Source organism: Acomys russatus, chromosome 1, assembly GCF_903995435.1.
Source record: "Acomys russatus chromosome 1, mAcoRus1.1, whole genome shotgun sequence".
Classification (NCBI taxonomy): domain Eukaryota; kingdom Metazoa; phylum Chordata; class Mammalia; order Rodentia; family Muridae; genus Acomys; species Acomys russatus.
Genome location: NC_067137.1, coordinates 95,751,059 through 95,776,788, shown reverse-complemented (window position 1 = coordinate 95,776,788; position 25,730 = coordinate 95,751,059). Strand labels below are relative to the sequence as shown.

Below are 25,730 nucleotides of genomic sequence, written 5' to 3'. Positions count from 1 at the left end.
GCTGGGGAGGACAGCCTGCAGGAGTTGTATTTTTCCTTCCACCACATGGGTCCTGGGAACAGAACTCAGGCCTCTGGCTTGAGCACAAGTGCCTTTACCATGAGCCATCTCATCCTCTGTTGTTTTTGTTGTTTTTATAAGGCTGATGTGCGAAGATGTCTCTTGCTCCTTTTCTATTCCTGTTTTCTCAAGCATATTACTCATGACTTCAGACTGTCCACAAAATAGCATATACAACTGCAGACCCTACAAAATTATGTGTTTGCTGCACACCTAAAACACAAGACACTGAGGCGATGGTGAAGTCTGTACAAGGAGTTAACCAAAGACCTCACCGTTAGCATCTAATAAACTACTACCTAATTTAACGTCACAAATAATGGAATGTTGATTTTCCATGGATAGCCTACTGATTGTGACTTGGACAACCTTAGCCTAATTAAAGGATCTTAGACTTGCTTTTTCCTTTAGTTTAGTGGTTTCTGCACAACTCTCTAATTTGAAAAAAAATAGATTTTTAGATTTTACTATTTTATATGTATGGCTGTTTTGTCTGTCTATCTATATGTACATATGCATACGTAGATTGCCCTCAGAGGTCAAAAGAGGGTGTCAGATCCCTTGAGAGTAGAGTTAGAAATGGTTGTGAGCCACCATGTAGTGCTGGGAATAGAACCCAGATCTTCTGCAAAATCAGACAATGCTTCTAAGCTCTGAATCAACTCTCCAATTTAAAAAATGGGCCTTCAGTCTGAGTTTTTACAAAAGTTAGAGTTAAGTGTTTCTGTTCTCTCCTCCTCTGGAAATACAATGTCATTGGGCAAAAAGGCCTGGCTGGCTTACATCAAAACAGAGTGAAACAGAGTGTTAATTTCTCAAGGTCAACCCTAAGCATGAGGCCCTTTTTCTGTTTTATACAAATTGGGCACAGCCCTCACAGTATTGAGAAACTGCCAACTCCTTACCCTACTTGATGTGGACAAAATTTGGTCCTCTCTACAGCATCAGTAGGTCAGGAATAAATCTGGACCCACTGTACTCTGGAAGCCTCTAGTTTCACATTTCCAAGAGGCTCTTGGTTCTCTCAGGCTAGTGTATTTTGAAGGCTGTCTAGAACTGCGGCCCAGACACCAAGCAGCAATGTTTTGATAACTGAAGTCATGACAACACCAACACAACTGGGTGAGATATGGAGAGGCCAAACTGAGGAGACACTCCTGCCTTCTGGGGCTGAGCTTATTCGTATCCACGTGTCAGGAACAAGGGCTGTTGTTGGTGAGTCAACAGGCTGCTCAGCAGATGGAAGGACGGCGTTACTAAGAATCAGTGACCTGTACCTTGCTTGTCGGATGAACCCCTGAAAGCTTTCTGCGTTCACCCCATCTTCCTCCTCCTCTTCTAGTTTCTTCTTGGATTTCTTTTCAGCCATTTGTTCTGTTTCCTACCCATGTCCAACCCCAGAGAAAAACAACAAAATCAAACTGATGCCTATAAACGCACTTCATCTGCTTTCGTTACCTTGGGCTAATGGCTCCTTACAGTAAGACTTTAATTCTTTGTGTACTTTCATCATCTATACATTTGGTCATCATTCCATGCAATGTTTTGAAATTTCCAAGTTACAGTGGCAGAATGTAGTTTTTAATTATGTTATCACTTTCCCCTAACACAGCTCATAGAGAAGGAGCCTTTAATAGCTACATCTGGGATGACAACTGCAGCTCCACAGGACAACAGACATACACTATTTTGTTGCAATTCATAGAGGAAGGACTGACTGAGTTCTGACTTGTGCAAGACAAAAAAATATCAACTGATCTGGAGTAAACTGTGGCTACAGGTTTAGTGTGCTGACACTGTGTCCATTAGTCTTTTCATGTAATTTCAGAAAAGCCATGTCAATCTCCAGAACTCAGCTTTTCTTCTTACATAGTGGGCATACTTTTTCTCCCCAAAATAATATTTTAAAAAATGGATTCTAGAACCTTAGACATAAGACACTTTGGAAAAAATTATAATTAAACAGTATATCACATAGGTGTGAAGTCATATCCCTGTTTCAAACATCTCAGAGAAGAAAATCTAATCCTTCCAAAAGGGAAATACAAGTCACCATTTTAAATTCATAGTCTAAGTTTACTCTCAAATGATCAACTCACTACCGCCTGTAGGCACAATAGGCAGTTACACACAGCAGGGTCTTTCTCAGGTATACTGGAACACATAAGAATGTGCACTTTGCTGGGTGTGGTGGCGCATGCCTTTAATCCCAGCACTTGGGAGGCAGAGGCAGGTGGATTGCTGTGAGTTCGAGGCCAGCCTGGAGTACAAAGTGAGTCCAGGACAGTCAAGGCTACACAGAGAAACCCTGCCTGCCTCGAAAAAAAAAAAAAAAAAAAAAAAAAAAAAAAAGAACGTGCACTTTCCTAAGGGTTAAGGGATAGCACTGGCCCTCATGATGAGCAGTTTTTCAGCATAGTCGGAATGTTCTTGAGAGACCCAAGGGGATGGTGCTGTCAAGAGAACAGACCAAAGCAGAGTGGCCTGTTCCTAACAGGGTGATGAGCCAGCATACAAGATTATCAGGTGATGACTCACCTTGTTGTACACGACGATAAAGTCACTTAGCTGGTGGGCAAGGATTCTTCTGCGCTCCAGAAGTGCCAAGCGCCGACTAGGCAACACCATCCTCAGCGAGTGCTGGAGGTTACTTGATGCTCGCTTGAGGAAACGTACCACTAGCTCCTATATAAATTGAAGAGAAAGAGAAGGACGAGAGTAGGGATTGTGCCAAACATCAGAAGACAAGCAATGATGGGACTCAACAAAAGATGTGAAGACACGACAAACAGCAATGGGACTCAACAAGAGATGTGAGGAGAGGTGCTGTCACACATTTTTACAAACACGATAGGTGTAAGGACTATAGAAAAACAAAAGAAAAAGATCTCATTCTCTTCTTCAGTGTGCTGGTAACCAAAAAGTAAAAATCAAGTGTGGATGCAAGTAACTATGTAACAGAGCAGTAACAAACACACACCCTGATATGTACACTAACTGAACTGTCCTAGTTCAAAGAGTGGATATTACTTTTAATAAGGTGCTTACTTAGGAAATGTAGCACTCATGTCAGTGCAAACTCAAATCACAGATGCAGATGATCTCATCAAAGGTGAGAAGGCAGAAAAAAAGCAGAATCGGGTGTGATGGCACATGCTTATAATCCTAGTGCTTGGGAGGCTGAGGTAAGAGGGTGACAAGTTGGAGGCCAGCCTGGGCTACAGAGTAAGAACATACAACAAAACAAAACAAATCAGCATAGAGAGAAACCTAATAGAAAGCAATGCCACCGAGGCCAGAAAGAAGAGGGTTAAATGTCAAAGACTCCCAAAGAAGCTGGAGCAAGAAACGATCAGAAGCTAGAGACCAGGCCCTGAACCTGAGGTGCCATCAAGAGACTTCACATAAAGACAATGACGGCTGCAAGAAATGCATGTGAAATGAACAAAGGTGGGGGTGACAGGACAGGAATCTGGAGGGAGGACACACACACACACACACACACACACATGCACACACACGCTCGCATGCATGCACAGTCATTAAGAGAACAAAAGACTACACCTCAGTTAAGATAGAAACAAAGGATTGAACTTGAAATTGAGGATCTCAATTGGATCATCTGTAACATCACAAATTCAGAGATTTTTGTGGAACAACAGAACCCACAGAGGCAATAGCCCATAAAATAATAAAACTGTTTTCAAGTGGGTGGGGGGTCTTGGGACTTCCGGTGAGGTGCCTCTGAGCTATCAGATACAGACCCCCTGGATCAGAGAGGGAAGGGTGTGCCTGTGCTCCTCATGAGCAAGGCCACTGGCCCTCAAGCCATGGCGGGGTAGCTTTGGGTAGACTTTCAAGAAGGAATTTACACAATGTTTACTGGGCTTTACAGTGATGATCTTACATATTCTTGAGGAAAGCCTCACATCTTGGGTGAATTCTCAGCCAGCAACTGAAATGGTTAGTTTGGTTGCTGTTTATGTTTGTTTGCTTGCTTTTGGTTGTTTTCTTTTAAATGATTTTTAATTTGATTTTTGTTCTTTGCCTCCTCCTCCAATTTTCTCCAGCATAAAGGGTACAGCCTCATAACAGATGGTTGGATTTCACTGCCGTCTTTATTTACTATAGGATGGTTTAAACTACTGCACTAAAACGTTTTTGTTGTTGTTGTTTTTAAATTGGAGCAGGCAAACCAACTTTCAAAAAGGCAGGCTCAATTTATTTTCCATTTGGAAAGAGCAGATCTAACATCTTCCACTGATGGCTGAAGTATTATTCATGACACACAAGGTTTATCTCCAGGTTATATTGGCTACTTTAAATTCATCATTTCTTTTTTTAAAAAATTGTTTTTTAAAAATTCACCTTGCATTGTGTAGAGAGAACTAAGTCAGAACTGACAAGGACACATCCTCCTCAGAGCTAAAGATCCGCCTGCTTTTGGTAATGGCTGTAGTTTTAAAGGGTCATAAAAAAGGCTGTGGCTTATTCTACAAGCTCTGATCTTACAAAAGAACTTGATGATTTCTGTTATTGTGATCCAGAATATTAAATCATGGGTGTGTTCAAATAACTCATACAAGATCATAATTGTCATTTAATTTGATTCTGGTAACTTAAAATTATTACACAATTACAAGTAGCAAAGCAAGAAGTTAAACTGAGGAATGGCATTTTCTGCGAGCGCGTACAAAGACACTCTGACTTTCAAAGAGACTAGCTCCCGCCCTTTCACCTTTACATGGGTTCTGGGAATCAAACTCAGATCTCTAGGCTTGCACGGCAAGACCTTTAACTGCTGAGATGTTTGCTGAGTCCTGCAGTGATTCTTTTACCAGAATATATTGCTGAGCTGGGGATGAAAGGAGAGGAGGAGAGAAATAAAACGACAAGTCAAAGGTCCCAGCAAGCAGAGCCTCACCATCTGTTCATCCTCCTTGGCAGCCCAGCTGGGACTGAGCGTCTGACCACCACTGTCTTTCGTCAGACGGACTTGCACATGCTGAAGATAGGCAGAGAATGCTAACCGGGCCTGCACTTTGCTGTAGAAATCCAAAACAATACATCATTATGAGACAGAATGGTAACCCTACCAGCCACATACCTTCCAAGGATCAAACACACACTTTAAGGATCCTTTGTTAAGATGCTAAGAATATAAAAACTGTTACATAGACACTACTGAATAAAGAACCCTCCCAAACGCTACATGTGTTTTTAAATTATTTCCCATACAAGAATCAGTGATAATTCTTCTCATTATTAGCAAGGGAGGGGAAGGATACTCAAAAACTGAACATCACTTATCCTGCCCATCATGTTATCTCTTTCAGCTTTGGAGAACGCTCTTGGGAGAATCCAGTGCCAGTGTTCACCGGGACATTGGTAGTAAAGAGGAAAAGTGGGTGCGGTGTGGGCGCCCTACAGGACATACTTATCAGTTAGTATATAAATACCATTTTATTAGGAATAAGTAATACTCCTAGTGTGAAAAGGCCTCAAGCAGGAACTAAATGAGTCCTACAAAGAAACTTTTGAGCCCAACTTTTATTTTATGTTCATGCACTTCTCCATTACCCGATAGGAGTGGCTGGGGCCCAGATCAGTGAATGTGGTCCAATAGAGCTTGGTGTACATGACCTGACAGGCAGGGACAAACCCAGAGGCTCAGTGCGGAAAATGGTGAAACAACCCATAGGGACAGCTCTTTTCTGCATGGTGGTCAAGGTCACAGACAAGGACTGTCCTCAGGCTGCAGTGTGAAAGCCAGCAGACCAGAGGCACAGCGACGACTTTCACTTCAGCAGCTAACTGAGGCAGATCTGTTTTCTTTCAGGCAAGATTTCAGTTACTTCAGCTGATTGGCCTCCTGACACTGAAGCCAAAATTACATCAGCTAAGATTAGGGCCCAACACAAGCTCCGTTCACAATCCTCGCACACGTAATCACTGAACACTGTCTGCTTGTGTTTCCTAAGGTGAAGATGAAGGGTTCATCCCAAGCAGACTGAAGATCCTAAAGGGGTCTAGACTGAGTGTGTCTGGGGGAACTGGAGTGCAGGGGAATCAGGCCAGGAGGTCTGCTTGCTCTTGAGTTTTCATCTGTAAGCGTTTCCAGCAAGTGAGCTATAAATACAGTTACAATCTTATTACTAACAGGAGCAACCATGGGAGTGTAATGTGAATAGGAAACAATGAATTTAAATGTCCAAATGTTCCCAACAAGACATTCCTGCTCCCATCTAGAGAACAACAGCATTCCAGATACTTCCACCTACAGATAAGCACCACTATGCTGACTGAAGCCCTCACACTGATCGTAAGTGCAATTCCAATCCTTATTTTGTTTCTGTACCTTGTTTGCACTGAGGTTTCCCTGTCTATAGACTGGAAGGCTAACCTGAGAGCGCCTCAAAGGCACTGACCAGCCACTGGCATGCCCCTTACTCAGAGACCTGGCCAGAGGTATGAGCCCAGCATGATTTATATCAAAGCAACCTGGCTTTAAAATCCACAAGGTTGCTACACAGATCCTCGGCAGCTAAGTCATGCAAGGAGGTGGAGCGTGCAGTCTCCAACCCCAGCTGTGGCCTTCCCCAGAGCCCTGGGACCACTGAAACATCCCATAGGACAATAGGCCAGAGTCTGGAGTCTGCTGACTTACAGCAATCCATCCTACAAGCTCAGTTTCCTCACTAAAAGTGAAGACCCTAAGAGTTACCAAGAAGTACTTATTCAAGCACAGCAGCGCAGGAGGATTTTATTGCTGGAAAGGAGCTCAGGATACACTTCCGTCTTCTATTTCCAATTCTCTACCTCCCACCCCATTTCAGGAAATAGTTTCAGAAATCCTGATCTGACCCTGCCCCTTGGCTTGACAAAGAAGACTGAAGCCTGGAAAAGGTCTCTGACTCTCTGACTTGCCCTCCGTCAAGTAGCCAGTTAGTTCAATCCAGAGACCAGAGTGCAGATTCCGGAAATGAGTTCACACAGCCTGAACTCATTAGTGAACTATGCTCATTCTCCACAGCCCCCTCCCAAACCTGAACTCACTTGGCGCTTCCTGGCCGAAGTACGAGATCTGGCCTCTGGAAGCACAGGCCACGGCACCCAGGCAACTCGGCTTCCCCACCTTATGCCTCAGAACAAGAACTGGCCTCTTCCCACCTTTCTTTTAGGACTCTTCTCTGCCAATACGCCCATTTCTACGTCTCAATCCTCTGGCCATCAACTTCTTCCTCTTAAGTCTATAAATAGGCTCCAGAGTCCCTATCTTTAAAAACAAATTTCCCTCTCCATGATGTGGTCTCACCTTTCTTTCACTGCCAAGCCCAACAGAACAGCAACTTCACACTTGCTCTTTTATTTCCTCGGCTTACAACTGCTTCTCCACCCACCAATTCAGGAGTGTCCCTTTATTTCTCCATGCAACATTAGTGCCTTAGGCACTCTACGCAGACCTGACACCCTCCTTCTGCCACTGGCAGGGTTACTCCCGCCCACTCTGAAGCCCGTATCTGAACTGTTCCCTCTTGGTCTTTGTTCTGACCTACCCAGAGTGGTCCTCCCCCAATATGTTCCTCTCTGGTCTTTCTCCTCATCACACTGAGGTAACCTGAACTAACAGTAATAGTAATGTCCACTGTAAAGCTTGAATTATGAATCTTGACCTATCAGCTGCAGCTTTTCTTTTTGTTTTTGCCCATTGCTGGTGTCACCACACTAGCCAATGCAGAGCTTTGGTCTGCCACTCTTACCTCACAAATAGCCTAAGCCCCCCTTATTCTCGCCATTCCTGTAACACCACTCTCTGGCCAACACTTCCATCTTCCAGGTTTGGACAATTCTAACTGCCCCTTTCTACGCTGTGTTTCTTCTCTTATCTCCTGCTCTCTCACAACGCGAGCAAAAGCAAAACTTGCTTTCTAGAACCACTGCTTTCTAGAACCATTGCTTTCTAGAACCAGGTGACTCTATCATGTAGCTACTTCAAAACCACACAGAAACAAAGCCGGTTCTCCTAATGCCTATGCACAATCTAGCAGCATCCATCTCGGGGAAGTCTAATTCCTTACCACACCCTCCTGGCCTTTCTAGCCTCCCAGTCTGCCATTGCAGCGGCCTGTGTTTTGTTCTGCCTGGGATCACCTGCCTCCTGGCAGTCAGACACAGAACTGACTCCTCATACAAACTCACTGCAAAGCTCACCTCTCCATGTATGGTCATCAGTTTGAGTGACCCTCTGCCCGCCATGACACCATTTCACCATCCTCAAAGCATTCTCTAGAGCCTGGAATACCATGTTTGCTTACTGTCTGTCTTCCCAGCAGACTATGGGCTCCCCACTCCTGCTTTGCTCCCTGCAGCAATGTTTTATGGTCTAGCATACTCCGGGCACTGAGCAAGTACTCAGTAATGTGTGCTGACGAACTGGAGGGAATGACTATACTACCCCATTTCTGTGCCCCTTACTTCTACCTACTCGGCACTCTCAACACTTCCCAGTTAAGGCTGGTTCAAAGGTCACCCCACATGTTATGCCTCCTTGGCCCTCTTTTTCTCTGTCCTCATGGGGTCAGAGCCCCAGCTCCTGAAGGGTCTCACACACTAATCCTGAGCTGCTTGCACTCATTCTGGTCACTCTGGACTTGTAGTGAGATGAATGCCAACCAATCATCTGTCGGGCCTCCGAAGCCTGTGATAGCAGGCATGTTTAGCCAATCACTAGTTCCCAGGACTTCTGTGACTATCAGAGGGGCTGTGAAGCCACTGACATACTACCTGGCATTCATTACAAGTCAGTGATAAACAGCTTGACCGACCGCCATCACTCTCAAGGGTACCCACCTTAGGTTTCCATTATCCTGGAGAATCTGCATCAGATTAAATTTAGACTCTGGCTCTTGAGTCTCAATTTTGCAGCACTGTTCACCTTTATTAGTCCACTCAGCAACTTTCATGGCACTTTCTCTGGGTGAATTTTCTACTATAACAGTCAATGAAGGTGTGTACTTGGCTTGATTTTCTCCAAGAGACCCTGCAGACTCCTCCTGGGACGCTTCCTGCTCTTCATCTTCATTGTCTAGTCCATCTTCTTCCTCCTCTTCACTCTCTGTCTCAGTTTTAATATTCATTTCAGCTGGTTGGGCAATCACTAAATGCGAAGAATCACTAATGTTGCTGAAAAAAGGATTAAAATGTCCTCTCTCCCAACACCTTTCTTTTATCTTTTTAGTAAAAGCCCATTTCTAAGTCTAACTAACAACAGGACATAGAATGCCCAGAAAGCACATGACTCTCTCGTCTTATACTCTGAACACCTCTCTTAGGGATCACCATTAGCGTTGATAGCTTCCATCATACCCCATGGCTCTCCCGACACAAGGCAATCCCTACCGCAAAATACCCTTCGCTGAGTACTTTCTCTAGCATGGCAGAGGCATTTAAAAAGCAAAAACAGAAGCAAACCCCCTCCATGGAGGTACAAAGAGATGGGGAATACCCTACAAGTCTACGTTTGCTGCTGTGTTAGGACAGGAATCATATCTCTTTTTTCATAAATTCATCAGTGAAACCTGAGTGACCAGTGAGCTGCCCAGGTGCTCCACAGAGGTTAGTGGAGGCGCTATCAATCAGTCTGTTGAAAATACATTTGCAATGTTGGAGGATCTAGGACAGAAACTCCTTCATCTGAACTACTCATGCCACCTGGCAATCTCAAAATAATGAACTGGGATTACGAAGCCATCGGTCCCTGCAGCACTGCTCAGAACCTGCTAACCTGAACACCCATCATTTCTAAAGTATCAAGTATGTGTTTGATGGTGGGATGAGAGCAGGAGCTAAAATATGCACTTCACTTTGGGCAGTCTTCAATGCAAGTATTAAGGAACTGGACATCTAAAAATTTATAATCCTTTCAAAATTATGTTTCCACGCAGGGAAAGAGTACCTAGAGCAAAACTAACCTTATGTGATCAGTTCTGACTCATTAGGTACAAAGGAAGACAATGGCTAACTGGCTCTGCCAGGACCCAGACCTACAGCTTGTTGTTGAATGCTCACTGGCAGGTACCTGGGTATTTTGGTCTCATTGCCCTCAATCTGCCACTCCGTCGTCTACGTTTTCGCACCTCCAGAGACAGAAGCTTCCTCTCATAAAGAGCAGCATGCAGCTTGGCCTTGGAGTTCATGCTCTCCACCTTCAGTTCTGGAGCTCCATCAGTAGTCACTCTGCAGGAACACACAGCAGGCACAACTTCAGACAGCACTCTCGCTTCAACTGTGTGTGCTGGGACATGCCTGTAATACTAGCACTCAGGGTGGAGAGGCTAGAGAATCTTACGGTCAAAGTCATCTATAGCTATGCAACAAGTTTGAGGCCAGCCTCAGATACAAAAGGCAGTGAAGTCCTCTTCTCTATTCCAAGACTAAGACAACAGACTTCGTGAACTCTAAAGCAGTTAGAGTTCCCAGGTAAGTGGAAATACTAGTCAACACTAAACTAAGACTTTATTAATGGCTTCACTGAACTTATTAAATGCTCTGAATAAAAACATATGTGAAGGCAACACTTAAATACCTGTAAGTATCTAATAATATTGGCTATTACTTTACTGCAGGGACTGTAAAGTGTCACCCAAACCATTAGACCTTCAGAAGGACTGGGAGATAGCAGTAATATTTTAATACTTGAGATATAAACTACATTTTATTAAAGTTACAATTTTTCTCATTAGTATTTAAACATCCTTTTGAACGCACACAATAGTTAATACATACAAATTTGACAGAGGTGGTAGTGGAGGAGAACCGATGATGGCCTGAGAATAGGGCAGTGGTGTCTAGGGGACTATGACTCACAGTGAAGAGTCTCTGCAAAGCTGCAGAGGCTATGCAGGTCTCCCCAGTCTAATACTCCATAGTATGGGGATATGCTACAGCTCATGACCTTCTGTGGACCTATATCGCTCCACAAAGAGATGAGAGAGGGGCAGAATCCCCTCAAGTGTTGAGTATAGTCAGAAATTAGAGTCAGAGGCACAGACATGAGCTGGCAGCAGACAGAAGACAAGTCCCAAGCCCAGCAGGTTCTGAGTGAGAAGTGGGATAGGGAAGGGGGCTGCCAACACCCATGCTGGGTGTCAGTAAGACGAATCACAGATTAGAAACATGAGTGATATGGAGCCCAGTCCAGACAAGGAGTGGACAAAACACAGGGCTTTTACTTTCTGAACATCTCACCACCATTTCTGATGCAAGATACCACTATGGTGCCCAGTCTGACTGACAACTTTTGGGCTCAAGTGATCCTCATGCCTTGGTGTCCCAAGTAGCTACAACTAAAAAATGTTCAAACTTATCTAATATGATACTCCCAAAGACTAAACTGCACAAAGCTGTGAAAATGCCAATTAAATAATAAATAACTCAGACTGAAAAGCATCATTTATTTAAAACTATCTGGCTACTTGTCAAATGTGGTAACTGTGTAGTCAAATATGATATCAAATGTGGTATTTCTATCCTTCCAAAGACACATCTTTTAAAAACTTAACCTGGAGCCAGGCAGTAAATCCCAACACTCGGGAGGCAGAGGCAGGAGGAGTTCTGTGAGTTCAAGGCCAGCCTGGTCTACAGTGCTAGTTCTACCAGTACAGCCAGGGCTACACAGAGAAACCTTGTCTTGAAAAAAAAAAAAGAAAAAAAATTAACCTTGCTTGAGATAATGTTTTAGTCACCTTAATTAAATGAGTGGAAGTTGATATCTTAATAAATTCCACTGTTTATGCTCATGAAATAATGTTTATTGCATTAAAAAGAATATTCCTATTTACACTGCTAAGAGCATGATTCTTTAGAGAAAAAAATGGTGTAGGACAATTTTGAATAAAAAGGCTGCCAACACCATGAAACCTAAGAGTTAAGTGATATGGAGAAGTTACTAAGAAACTCTCTGGAGAAACTAGTAAACAGCAACCATGAGCAAAGAGCACGAGAGAAAGCTGCACACCGACTGGTACAAGCTGCAGGGTACAGTAACCCGGGACATATCAATCTCAGGCTTCTCCCAAGGGAAGGACTAGGCCTTCCTTATTGATTGGCGTTAACCATGGTGAGGAAGATGGCCCAGCACAGAGCTGATGTGTCATGAATACTGGCTAATTAGTAATTCAATTCTCAAGAGATAAATTGTAATATGTTATTTACATTTATTACATTTACTTCATTTATTTCTAATATTTTAAGAATATTTAAACAAACTGAAACTTCTAGGATTATACACAGATACTCAATATGCACTTTGTATGATGAATTTATCATATGTGTGTGTGTGTGTGTGTGTGCATGTATTCCTTAGCTGTCTGTCAATCTATGGACATTTTAAAGCACTTCTGTAATGGAGACAGTCCTAAACATTTGCATTTGCATATCATTACTATGTAGAAATCACTAACTGTGAGTTAAAGAACAGCATAGCACCTTAAGAGCTGCTCTTGCAGAGAACCGAAGTTCAGTTCCCAGAGCCTATGTTACCTGCCTGTAATTCTAGCTCTAGATCAGATACCCTCTTCTGGCCACTGTGGGTACTGCATGCACATGTGCGCATACAGACACATGACTTGAAAACAAACCTTTAAAAGACAGACATTAATAACTATTTTCTAGTTTTGTAACCTAAACCTTACATATAGTGGAGTGCACGCATAGTTCTAGACGCCCAAGTCTAACATTAACACCTGAAGCTCTCACACCCCTTCCCAGCCAATCGTTCCTAACATCTTAAAAGCCACAGTGTTCTGGGTTTTTCACCATGTTCCTTTGCCTGCTTTAAAACTTCACACAGACCCAGACAGCAGAATCTCTTCTGGGTGAGGCTTCTTTCAATCAGCATGTGCTTAAGATTCCTGAGATCCAGCTATGCGTGTGTATTCTGTGTTCATCCATTTTTATTGCTGAGTAGGAGGTCACTGTCTAAACAGTCTAATTTATCTCCTCTCCAGATGGAACCCGAGCTTCTTTACATTATACATAAAGCTACTATGAGCATATATGTAAAACTCATGCTGTGATTGTATATATTTTTTATTCTAGGTAAAAACAGGGTGGGATGTGTGTGGCTGACAAACTGCCTGTCTGGATGTGTAAAGAGCTTGTCCCAGTTTCCAGTGACGATGACAGTTTGTCAGCCCTGTTAGTTCCATTTCTTTGCTAGCATGTGGTATGCAGACCCTAAGTTCAGCCATGTTGCTGGGTGTTCAGTAGCATTACTGAAGGCTTTACTGTGCAGTTCTGTGACCGTGAGCATGTTGGCTGTGGATGTTAGCTTCCTTTTGACATACTTGTTCATCACTGTTTTACCCACAGCACCTTTTTAGATATCAAATGAATATTTGATAGGGAGCACCAGGAAATGAACCCAGGCCCCTTGAGTGCTACACATGTCCTGTACAACTGAGCTACATTCTCACCACCTATTCACCAGTGAGTTGAAGAGTGCTTTATGGTTTGTCATTTGTAAGGAAACATCTTCGGTCTAAGGCTTGCCTATTGACTAGTCCTTGATGGCAAGTTACTGATTTTGAATATAACTTATTTTTGTCGTTGTTTTCTGTGTCATATCTAAAAACACCTGCCAACCCCAAAGACAAAAGCACCCTTTACTTTTCACAACATCTACCAGCAGCTCTTATGTTCACAGTCATGAGGAACCTCTCGCCTCACTGCAAACAAGGAGGGAAGTTCATGTTTAAAGCATTGTTCTCAACCATTCTAGCTATATTTGTTTAAAATAATCTTTCCCACTTAAGTTACATTAGAGTTTTTGTTCAAAATGAAATTACCACAGATATGAATCTGTTTTTCTGGTCTTTCTCTCCTGTTTCATTGGTCAGTTTGCCACTATCATAACTATTGGAGCATTAGAGGATTTAAGCCAGGGACTCTGGGTTTTATTCAAAATTACTTTGGATTTTCTAGGTCCTTTGCACTTCCACAAGGTTTACCCCACCCCACCTCAAGATAGGGTTTCTCTATATAGTCCTAGCTGTCATGGAATTTGCTCTGTAGAGCAGGCTGGCCTCGGAATCAGAGATCTGCCTGCCTCTGTTTCCCAAGTGCTGGGACTACAGGTGTGTGCTACCACCACCTTGCCCTTTTTCTCACTTTCTTTTTTCCCCATAAGTTTCAAATGTTGTTCAGTTTCTTAAAAATCTACTATACAAATGATGGAAATTGTACTGGATCTTTAAATATCCGAGAAAAATGAATATTTTAACAAATATTAAGCCCGTCAATACATGAGTAAGGCATCTCTCTCCTTCACTTAGGTTTTCCTAGTCCCAATCAATAATATTTATTAGCTTCTAGTGTACAACTACTGAACTTACTACTGAGTACATGATATTTTCAAATGTGATTATAAATGCAATTCAAGTTTCCTTCCAAGTGCTTACTGCTGTTAATATGTTAAAACATGAAGACATTAGCACGTTGATCCTGTGTCCCACAATTTTACTAAGTGCACTGATAGGTTGTACAACTTCACAGATGTCTTGGGTTGACGATCTTCTTCTTTCTTCTTCTTCCTCTGCCCCCTCCTCCTTCTATACATGTTGTATATACAGTGAATATGTATATGTGTCCGTGTGTATACAGGTGCATGCGGACATGTGTGCATTCAAAGGCCAGAAGAGAACACTCTTATGTCTTCTATTACTCTCTGACTTATTGAGGCAGGGTCTCGTACTGACTATAGAAACCAAGAAGCCTGGAGCTCACTTTCTATGAAGTCTTTTGTAACAAACCCAATATTCTGACTAGATTCAAAGCCCTGCAAAATTTCTACTTCATCTTTGCTCAGTCTACATCAACACTTTCCTCAACAAGGGGCTTAGTCACTTCAACTCAGTTGCCAGAATGACAGTAACCTGAATAGTAACATTTCCTTAGCATCCCTCCACAGAATCCATGTTGTCTGTCGAGCTACACGTAGGCCATCCCTCTTTACCTGAATTGGCACTTAATTGTTCTCTTTTCCGTTGGCTTTGTTAATTTTCTTGACTGTTCGCTTTGTTTAACTGCCTTATACCTTTTCCTCCTTCCTCACTTCTTTTTTTTTTTTTTTTTTTTCGAGACAAGGTTTCTCTGTGTAGCCTTGGCCATCCTGGACTCACTTTGTAGACCAAGCTGGCCTCGAACTCACAGTGATCCGCCTGCCTCTGCCTCCCGAGTGCTGGGATTAAAGGCGTGCACCACCATGCCCGGCCTTTCCTCACTTCTACTTACTTTTAGTCGCTCTGCTTTGCTCTGTGCAGGTTCTTAGGATGGACTCTGGCAGTCCTCAGAGTGCACCCTCCTCCTTTCCCTTCTTGCCTGGTTTCTTTTTATTTTGAGACAAGGTCTTGGTATCTTAGGCCAAGGCTGCTGCCTCAGGGTCCCACTTAGGGTCCCAAGCAGGAGTACAGGCACATCCACCAGGCCCACTTCAGTGCTCGATTTGTAACATAAGGACTCAGAGCTACAGCTATCCCAAAAACACCACTTTAGCTAAAAATCACATACTTTGTTACATTATTAATGATTTCAAAATATTTTCCAATTTCCTTTGTGATGTCCTTCCTGATACACATAATTATTAGAAATGTGTTGCTTCTAGCCAAATATTTGAAGATTTTCCAAGAACATGACTATATATCATCCTTTGAAATCTAGTGGCATTTGTTTCATACTCCAGCATACAATATCACAGCACAGTTTTTAATCTGCTTAATCCTTTAGACCATCAAAATACCCACATGAATTTTTAAAATCTTTTTTTCTTTTTAATTTATTTGTATACAATGTTCTGCCTGCAGACCAGAAGAGGGCACCAGATCACATTATAGATAGTTGTGAGCCACCATGTGATTGCTGGGAATTGAACTCAGGACCTTTGGAATAACAGCCAGTGCTCTTAACCACTGAGCCATCTCTCTAGCCCCATATGAATGTTAATATATAACAACAGCTAAAACTTGAAGGTCAAGACCCACTGAATTTTAGCTTTTAGAGACAGGGTTTCTATACTATAGCCTAGCCTAGCCTAAATGAAGCTCTGTGGCCACCATACACCCCTACATTAGCCCCCATATAGGATCCACGTGCCAGGGTTCACACTCAGCTTTTAAACATTCTTTATGTCTGAGTAGTAGTAGTAGTCATAGTTGTTGTTGTTATTATTTAATTATTATCATTATTAATATTATTATTATTATTATCATCATTATATTTTTTTCTCCAACTTCCAAATTGATAGCAATATTCCTAGGAAGTCCTTTCCCTGACAGAACACTACAGAAAACTTATAAATTGTGACTTTCATCTGAAAATAAGCTACCGATAATTTAATTTCAGTTTTCCTTTAAAGGTAAGCACAATGACTTCCTTAAAAGAAAAGTTAAATTTATGTTTCAGAAAGCCTGGTGTGGTTAGTACGGGATTGCTCAGTGGGTAGATGCACTTGCTATGTAAGCCTGGTAACCTGAGGTCTTAATCCCCAGAACCCAGGTAAAGGAGAAGGATGAGGACCAACTCAACAAAGGTCTTCCATGACCCCACACATGTGTCATGGCAGAAGGACCCACACATTATACACAGAGAAACACACAAACAGTAACTTAAGTTTCTGCATGAGAAAGCAAGGTTTAATTGACTCATAAATGAAAAACAGAAAGCTGGATGCAAGCAGCTATGTTGTCTTTCTTGTTCTATTGCTTTCTGAAGAGGACAGCACAGAACAGACACATGTAAACACTTGAACTCTCTGTAACCTGCAGCCGTGTGTAGGCTGAAAAGTCTCTGTGGCAGCTGCAGTCTTGACCAAGGCAAAGCCAGGTTGGTCTCGCCTCTGGCTATTTTCTGCTCTGCCCAAATGAAAGCTATCTGTGTGCTGGCTTCCAGGGGGTCCAGCCTCTGGTACGCCGAAGCCATAACATAACCATGAATATAACATAGCAATGGTCTTGGGAATCTCTTTAATACTCTGGTCTCTTTCACCTATTATTATCAGTTAAAATGATGCACATATAATTTTAGTAACTTAAATCTTACACCTATTTTGTAATATGTGGCCACAGAATACTTTTTCAATAGAAAGCATGTATATATTGCTGCTGCTCATGAGTCAAACTGAAAATAGTTACATAAGGCATGGAGTTCGGGCTGTGCATGGCTACACATTGTGCAGATGGAAAGAATTTGTCAAGTTTGAATAATTAGTTACCGTGCTCTTCCTGTCAGCAAGCTTCTTTTTGGGTTTCCCCTGCAGATGTAGAAAGGACAACAGGATTAGAGAACACCGCCCACCCCGTCACTCCAGAGTCTACACACACAAGGAATGCATTCACAAAATGCATTATTAGAGACTCAACATCTGGGGCAGACTGGGCATCTTTGGGAGGAGCAGAACATTCTCAGAGAAAAGTACTCTACCATGAGATGGGAGGATCGATTTGAAAATGGGGAAGAGGCAAAGAGACTGCATAGAAAACTGAGAACAATGACTTAACATTTGTCGATCTACTTATAAAGCAAATTATAATTAATCCCCATGACAATGTGAAGAAGCCAGTTATTATTCCCACTGTCGTGTGTGTGTGTGTGTGTGTGTGTGTGTGTGTGTGTGTGTGTTGGTAGTGGTGGTGGTGGTTGGGTCAGGGCTTGAAAGGTCTACACTGGATTCCAGGCCTTAGATCAGACTACAGAACTTTCTACTTTAACTGGACTATTCCAGAATAGGAAATCACGTCCCACTCTCATGAGGTTCCAAAAAGACTATTCACTGAAAATAGACTTTCCACAACTAAGAAAGAAAAGAAACTTTTTTTTTTTTAAAGGAGATGTTCCCAAGCTAAGTGTCAACCGTGTCTATTACACAGGCTTTTGCTTTTCCTTTAAAAATACTTCCTCCTCATTCCATTTCTACACTTACCACATGGCGTGGGGGTGTTCCACAGACTGACTTGTACTCCTTCCTGCATTTAGTTCAACACAATCTTATCACCGCTGTAAGGCTCATGTATCCACCACAAGATAGTGGAAGCCTATCCATAGCTCAGCATGAGGCCACCACTGTTAGCCTCTTGTTACTATGCGTACTTCCTAGCCCACCCTCATTCCGGTAACTTCTTCAATCAAATATTTGTCATTTCAAAACTGTCATGTTAATGAGACACACAGTATGTCCACTGTGGTGCTTTTTAAAAGGCAAAAGCAGTGCACATAATATTTACAGAAAAATCTCGTGAAAGAATTAAATCTTCACCAGGATGTTTTTTTCTTTTCCTGTACCTCCCCCTCACTGGCAACATCCCAGTATGCGTGTGTCAGAAAACTCAGGGCGACTCACTTTTAGCCCAGCAATGGTCATCTCCTGGAATCTGCAATCATGGCTTCTAAGTACGATCACTTGGGCAGCCTTTAATAGGTACCCTCACTTTCCACCAGGGATGGAAACGAGGTATAAATATCACTTATGAGAGCCCCCTGGGTTACTAATTTGCAGCCAGAGTTCAAACTGTTGCCATACAGTAGGACCCTACACTGTTTGCCAAAGCTGGATGAGTACTGGGAAGAGTAGAAGGAGTGGAGGGCAGACAAGCACAACCTACAAAAAGTGAGTTTGTAATTGACAATAACAATTTAACGCGTAAGGAGAACACCAATTCAGACTGAGAGAACTTTAGTGGAAGATGTTAGGGTTTGGACGCAATTTCATTTCTTTCAAAGAATATTTTTCTACCAAGTGGTAGGTTCTGAACATCAACAAAAATGAGCACAGCAAAGCACCTGCCCAAAGGACCAACGGGGAAAGTATAAGTCAGTACACAGGAACTTTTAGTCCAGTCCAGGAGTGCAAGGCTGACTGAAGGATGAAAGATTTAGCTAGAGCGAGTTAGGGATGGATGGAAGGCATCACAAAGAGGCATTTGGAAGGATACAAAAGCATGATATAGCAAGAAAATGTGTCCTGATTGGGCTACAGTTACTATGGAAATGTGGACATGAGGCTTTAAGAAGGCACTAAGAGCACATCCTAAAGGCATTCCTTTGCTAAACGGGGACATTTATGTTTTCTTAATAAAAATCCCAGGAAGTTTATAAGCAAGAGCTCTTAGCTGGAACCTGTAGAAATAACAGAAATATACTAACTCGGATGATATATTCTAATTATACGTAGCATTTTATCCATGTAAATTTAGGAAAATGCACAATAATGAATTTTGTTGTTGTTGTTTTAAAGACAAGGTCTTACTATGTACCCCCCATCTAACCTAGAAAGCAGGCTGGCCTCAAACGCACCGAGATCCGCCTGCCTCTCCGTCCAGAGTGCTAAGACTAAAGGGATGAGGCACCAGGCCCAGCATAATAATGGATTATTATAACTCTCATTTTCAAAAGAACCTACAGTTTCTTCCTGTCACAACTATAGTGAATGCTACAGATACAGCTCACTGGATAAAGTGTGGTGGCCAGCAAGGCTGCTGCTCTGTTTTACTAATGACTAAGACATATATTTTCTTTTGTTTTTGGAGATACAGTCTTACCGTGTAGCACTGGCTTAAAAATCCTGCCTCAGCCTCCCATGTGCTAAGAGTACAGGTGTGTGACAGCATGCTCTCTCCAAACATTATACCAGATATGCTATATATAGCACACACATACAATATACACCACATTTCTCACTCCAAACAACATGGCTTATAATTATGGCTAGGCTGGTAGTTTCCAGCTGGCCTGCTGTGCATTCTTTCCCTCTCATGAAAAACTCAAATATGAAAAGATCCAGAGGCAAGCAGAGAGTCCATGTCAGTTCAGAAACAGAACAACAGACCTGGGAAGGACACCCGCATAAATACCTATTTTAAGCAACTGGTGAATTACTAAGTATGACCAAACAATCAGAGCTCACCAAGTATATGCAGATACTTGACAGTAAAAAATGGAACTAGGTGGAAGGAAGGACTATGGACAAATTATTACTACAAAAAGCTGAAAAGATCTTTAAGACAAAAAGATTTGAAAAAATATATATCATAAACCATGAAAGCTAGTCAAAATTAAAAATACCTAATAGATATGAAAGTTGTCCTTTCCCAGTAGGAAAATAGATGTAGTAGCTCCTGCCTGTGACCATGGGTAATGACAGCTAGAGCCAGAGGCTACTTTAGAGTCCAGAAGAGCACAGTTTAAGAGCCTCCAGCAGGCAGCCAAGGTGGTTCATGTCTTAGCCCCAGTGTGCAGGAGGCTGAGGTGGGTTCTTGGGGGCTAAAGTGCAGCAAGGGTTACACTAAGCTCAAGGCCAACCTGTGCTCTAACATGAACATGTCTAAAAGAGGCCACAAAAAAAAAAAAAAGAAATCTCCGAGGAAGTAAAGCTAAGAAATGAGATGAAAAGAATAAAAAGGCAAATAAGAGAATAAAGACAAAATGAATCAATAACAATTCCACAAAGAGACAGAGGGAGAAGAGAAACTATTTCCATTAAAAGATTTAAATGACTAGGGTGGTTTAAGCCCCAGTATAAAGCCAGAGCACAGTAGACTGACAAAGCAGGACACATCTTGCTGAAGGCTCTGCCCTGCACGGATAAAGAGACCTCGGCAAGGTCCTCCGTCCACACTCCAGTTCATATGCAAAGATCTGGGGCTGTCTTCCAAGCAAATCAGAGGATCATCAAAAGCTATGTGTGTGGTTATTCAACACTATTTACCACAAATAAACAGATGAAACATACAAATGTAATCTCCTATAATAACCAAGAGACTGTAAGAAATGGCTGAAATCTTGTTATCTATTTTAAGACTCCCTCAGAAAATAAGACATAATCTTAAATAACCAAAGTCTTTCATTAAAATAATCAATTAGTGAACTGTTGTGCCGTGTGGCTATACTACACAGGCTACAAGCATCCATGAAGGTAAGCTGGACCTGGTGGTTGGGCCATCTGGATCCAGTGTCTGGTAACTCCGTTTCCCAACTTCCTGGCACTGCACTTACAAGCTGTCATCTGTGCCTGTGAGTTTACTCTGCCACTTATGGACCCTCCATGTTTTCGGATCTGGTAACTTTTGTTTTGAAAACCAGATGATTACACCATTGAAAACTGTGCCCAGAGCATTCATTTCTGTTTCCTGAGCACAGATGCACCGTGCTACTAACTCTGTGGGTCCCTGACAGGAAGAACTGGCCTCTCAAACTGTGAGCCAAAGTAAACCCTTCCTAAATAAAAGAAGAGAGGAGGAGGGAAGGGAAGGGGAGAGGAGGAAAAACAAAAGGAGAGGAGAGGAAAAGGAAAGGAGTTTTGAAATGAAAAAAGAAAAAAAAAACAGTATGCAAAAAGGTGCTGAGTAAGGCTCTTTACAAAGAAAAAAAGAAGAAAACATAGGGCATCTGGTAAGAGTGCTCAGAAGATTTTTATGACTTAATCTTTGGCTTCTACAAATATTACAAATGCTGAGAGCTGTTAACACATGCTGGAAAGTGAGTCCTTCTACTGGGATTTCTAAAAGGCCCTTCCTCTCACAGGCCCTGCGCGAAGACTTGGATGAGCCACTACCCTTCTTCTGCATACATTTTTCTCTTGCGCTTGCTATCTAGTTCTAAATGTTTAAGCTGAGCAAATTCTTACCTGTCCTGGAATAGGCGTGTTGCCAGCATATAGTTCATGGAGGTTTTGTGTTCAAGGTAGGACCTGAAGGACAAAGAAAGAGATCAAATTATTTAAGTTTAGTTCAAGAGAAAAAATGTAGAACTAAAACCACAAACCAATTACAAAATGGACAGAATGCTTATACGCTTTTTCTAAAGTGCCAACTGAAGAGATAGATGTTCAAATTAAAATGATAAACAAGCAGAATAAGTAGAATAAAACAAAAAATAAAGAGGATTTAACATAGAAAACTGAAAGACAGAATTTCCTTTTAGATTAATAAGAGGTGATATACTACATTAAAATATCAAAATGAAAGGTTAAAACAACAACAATGCCAGGTGCAGTGGCACATGCCTGTAATCCCAGCATTTGGGGAGGCAGAGGCAGGCTGATCTCTATGAGTTCGAGGCCAGGTCTACAGAGTCCAGGACAGCCAAGACTACACAGAGAAACCTTGTCTCGAAAGACCAAAACAATCACAACAACCAAGAAATCATATGCACAGATGAGACAACAACAGAAACTGGAGGGAGCAGCATAAAGGAAATTTTCATCCAACTGTCTCCAAAGTGGGAGCATCCAGTGTTTCCATGCAGTTTACTAGTTTACTCTTGGAGGCAGGGGTGGGGTAGAGTGGTCAGAAACTAAATAATCTGTGTCACTAATTCATTCATATGTTTTCGACACAGCTGTTGAATGCTGACTCTGCAAGACCAGGGTCACAGGTCTCTTTAGCGTTTTCTCATGCCACATCTCTGATGTATCATTTGCCTCTAAATAGAAACCTTCTCAGCCGGGCGTGGTGGCGCATGCCTTTAATCCCAGCACTCGGGAGGCAGAGGCAGGCGGATCGCTGTGAGTTCGAGGCCAGCCTGGTCTACAAAGTGAGTCCAGGATGGCCAAGGCTACACAGAGAAACCCTGTCTCAAAAAACCAAAAAAAAAAAAAAAAAAAAGAAACCTTCTCAGGACAACGGCTGCTCAAGTCCACCCTGCTGCACAAAGCCTTCCTTGATAGGGGCACTCTGCGTACACTGATTTCCTTGTCTGACCTGCTCTGCTCTTCCCAAGAGACGTGTCACATGCTGTCTCTGAGAACACCTCTTCCAGAAAAGCTGCCTGATGCAATTCATTCCTAGATACACATGCAGGAGACACATTCAGGAATGCCAACAGCACAGCTATCCTTGACAGTTACAGACCAGAAGGAAGGCCAATGTCCACCAACAGAAGAATGTGAAATCAATAGGAGTTTCAACACACAGTTTAAAGGGAAAGGAGTATTAAAAAGGAATGAACTGTAGCTACATGAATCTTGGTAATGTGATGCTTAAGGAAAAGAGCAAGATTACAAGGCGCACACATTTTCTGTCTGGAAAATGTTCAAAAGCAATGAAACAAACAGTTCTTCTACACACGAAAGAATAACTGCTACAGGCCTTGCTCTCCTAGCACAGCCAGAAAAGTGTACAAGATACAGAAACAACTGTGTTCAGACACTGAACAAATGGCAGTAGGGGGCAATTACTATTAGTGAGATACAACAGAATCAAGTCTTACATTTTCTCTACCTTTCTTCCTACAGGTGATTTCCAGAGCATGCAGGGGGATTCAAGTTCTCCAAGATGAAAAGACTAGATTAAAGATATAAAAAGTGTCTAGAATTTTCAGAGCAATATAATGAAAAGGCACAGGCTATGCATGACAATGATAAGACGTCCCTTGAGTTTTGGGGTACATAGCAACCTGCTCGGGCAGAGGGTAAAAGTTCTCTAGGCTAAGCAAAAAGCAACAGTCAGAAGAAAGAACAAGACTAAATCTAACTTAAGCACTTCCCACAGTCCACTGGGGCTGTCAATTGAGTGCCAGCTGCCAGGACACAGAAATCTTCTTGACAGCTCGGTCACTTCATAGACACCTAAACGTGTCTTTTGAGGTAGACATATGCTGGGCTTATATTAAAGAACCCTAACTTTGTCATAACAATGTACAGAAGGCAGCCTGAAAAAATTATGTCAAATAGAAACTTTAGCAGGGTTTAAAGAGAGCCAGAAAATCCAAACACTGAAAATTCAGTGTACACATACAGTGTCTAGTCAAAATTTACTGTACATATAAATATGAATAGTGTATCCAAAAAACAGTGGTTCTCAAATGATGGGTCATAACTGCTTTCATAGGGGTCCCATATTGGATAACCTGCATATCAGGTATTTATGTTACAATTCGCAACAGTAGCAAAATTACAGTTATGAAGTAACAATGGAAATAGTTTTATTGTTTGGGGTCACCACAACATGAAGGTCTCAGGGTTAGGAAAGTTGAGAACCACTGCCATAAACCGAAGAAATGCCAGTCAATGGACTCAGAAATGCCAGATATGAGTTTCTTAAAAAGAATATTTACTAAAATTATTACAATGCATGCGTAAGTATCTACAGGAAATGAAAAAGAGGGAATCAAGACATAAAAAATACCAATAGAAATTCTACATACAAAATAAATCAATACTGGAAATAAAATGTTCACTAGAATCAATAGAAGTTAGGATGCTGCAGACAAAATGAAAAGTGTCCTTAAAAGACAGAACAGCCATTAAAACAATCTTGAGGTTGTAGAGATGGCTCAGGCGGTAAAGCGCCTGTGGTGTAAACATGGGGACATGGGTGTGGACCCCCAGCACTCACGGAAAAAGGCTTGTGCAATGGTGCACACCTAGAGCTCACTGTCCAGGCAGCCTGGCCCAACCAAAGAGCTCCATTAATGAGAGACCCTGTCTCAAATGCAAACAAACAGGCCAGAGAGATGGGTCAGCAGGCTAAGGCTTATCACACTTGGTGGACTTGAGGTCTACTCTAGGAACCACATGGTACAAGGAAAAAACCCAATTCCTGCAAGTCATCCTTCAACATCCATACAAATCTTAGCATACACACAACCATAGCTCCTGCCCATAATATACTGATAAAATAAGGTAGAGAGCTATCAAGAAAGGTAGCTTGCACTGGTCTCTGGCCTCTGCATGCTAGTATAGAAGTGTGGAAACACCTGCTCATACAAAGAGCAGAGAACCAGCCTCAATTGTTCAGTGCATCACACACACCTTATACATTTATAATTTTAGGACTGCTTGTGAGAAATTATATGTTTTCAGAACAAAAGAAGCTGACACTGACGCTGGATCAGACCTGACAGGATGCATTACTCTCACATGCTGGACACTGACATCCTGTATCCTTCATGTTCCAGCACCAAGTACTTCAGTTGCTGTTCCTCATCAGAACAGAACAGCTCCCAGGACACCTTCTAAGAAAGCTTCCAATCCCAATTGGTCCAGCATTTCAGACTATCCCACACAGAACTACAAGTAAGCTTGGGATTTCTCAGCATTTAGCAACTGGACCACAAATGCTATTCCTAGCTTGTTTAACCATTTCCCCAATATTATTTGGGCCCCTCAAAGGTATTATTTGTCCCAAATCAGCTGGAAGAAACCTTAAGAGAGTGATGCCCCATTTCCTTTAAGGAGGGTCGGGTAGGTTTCTGGTTGCTTTCTTGGGCTATAGAGGGTTACTTTCAATGGGAGTTGGCTAGAAGTTATTATTGGTCTTATTTAAAGAGAAAACAAGGTTGGACTCAGGGATGTCTCTCTTTTCCTTTATCTTCCATGCTTAGGTTTGGAGATAGGGGTTAAAAAGAAAGAAGGGGTAATATAAAAATACATAAGGAAGATAGAACAAAAAGTAGATTATTGAATCTACATTTCATCTTAATGCTTTAATTGTCACTCACAAGGTTATTTTTAATTCACTAGTATGGAATTTTGTATATAGAAGCAAAAATAAGTTTAATTTTAGATACAGTGGTATAGAATTCAAATGTAGGATTATTCTTCACACACATTATATTTCGACTCTAATATGCGGTACTGTACCATATAACTCAATTATAATACAAGGTTTACTTCCAATACT

General features: G+C 42.0%; 1 protein-coding gene across 4 annotated transcripts in view; it reads right to left on the bottom strand.

Moving 5' to 3' along the window:
• The window catches only part of Ttll5 (tubulin tyrosine ligase like 5), a 249,816-nt gene that overhangs the window by 144,685 nt on the left and 79,401 nt on the right, over positions 1-25,730 (bottom strand). For 2 of the 4 annotated variants that reach the window (XM_051149542.1, XM_051149535.1), the window contains exons 1-6: positions 17,327-17,362; positions 10,139-10,296; positions 8,911-9,217; positions 4,985-5,105; positions 2,599-2,745; positions 1,338-1,441 (exon numbers count right to left, since the gene is read on the bottom strand). In XM_051149542.1, coding sequence (XP_051005499.1) covers positions 1,338-1,441; positions 2,599-2,745; positions 4,985-5,105; positions 8,911-9,217; positions 10,139-10,256 — 797 coding nt within the window. In that variant the 5' untranslated portion in view covers positions 10,257-10,296; positions 17,327-17,362. Of the gene's footprint in view, positions 1-1,337; positions 1,442-2,598; positions 2,746-4,984; positions 5,106-8,910; positions 9,218-10,138; positions 10,297-17,326; positions 17,369-21,733; positions 21,797-25,730 lie in introns of those variants that run through there. The other 2 variants (XM_051149557.1, XM_051149550.1) reach the window with 2 other exon arrangements.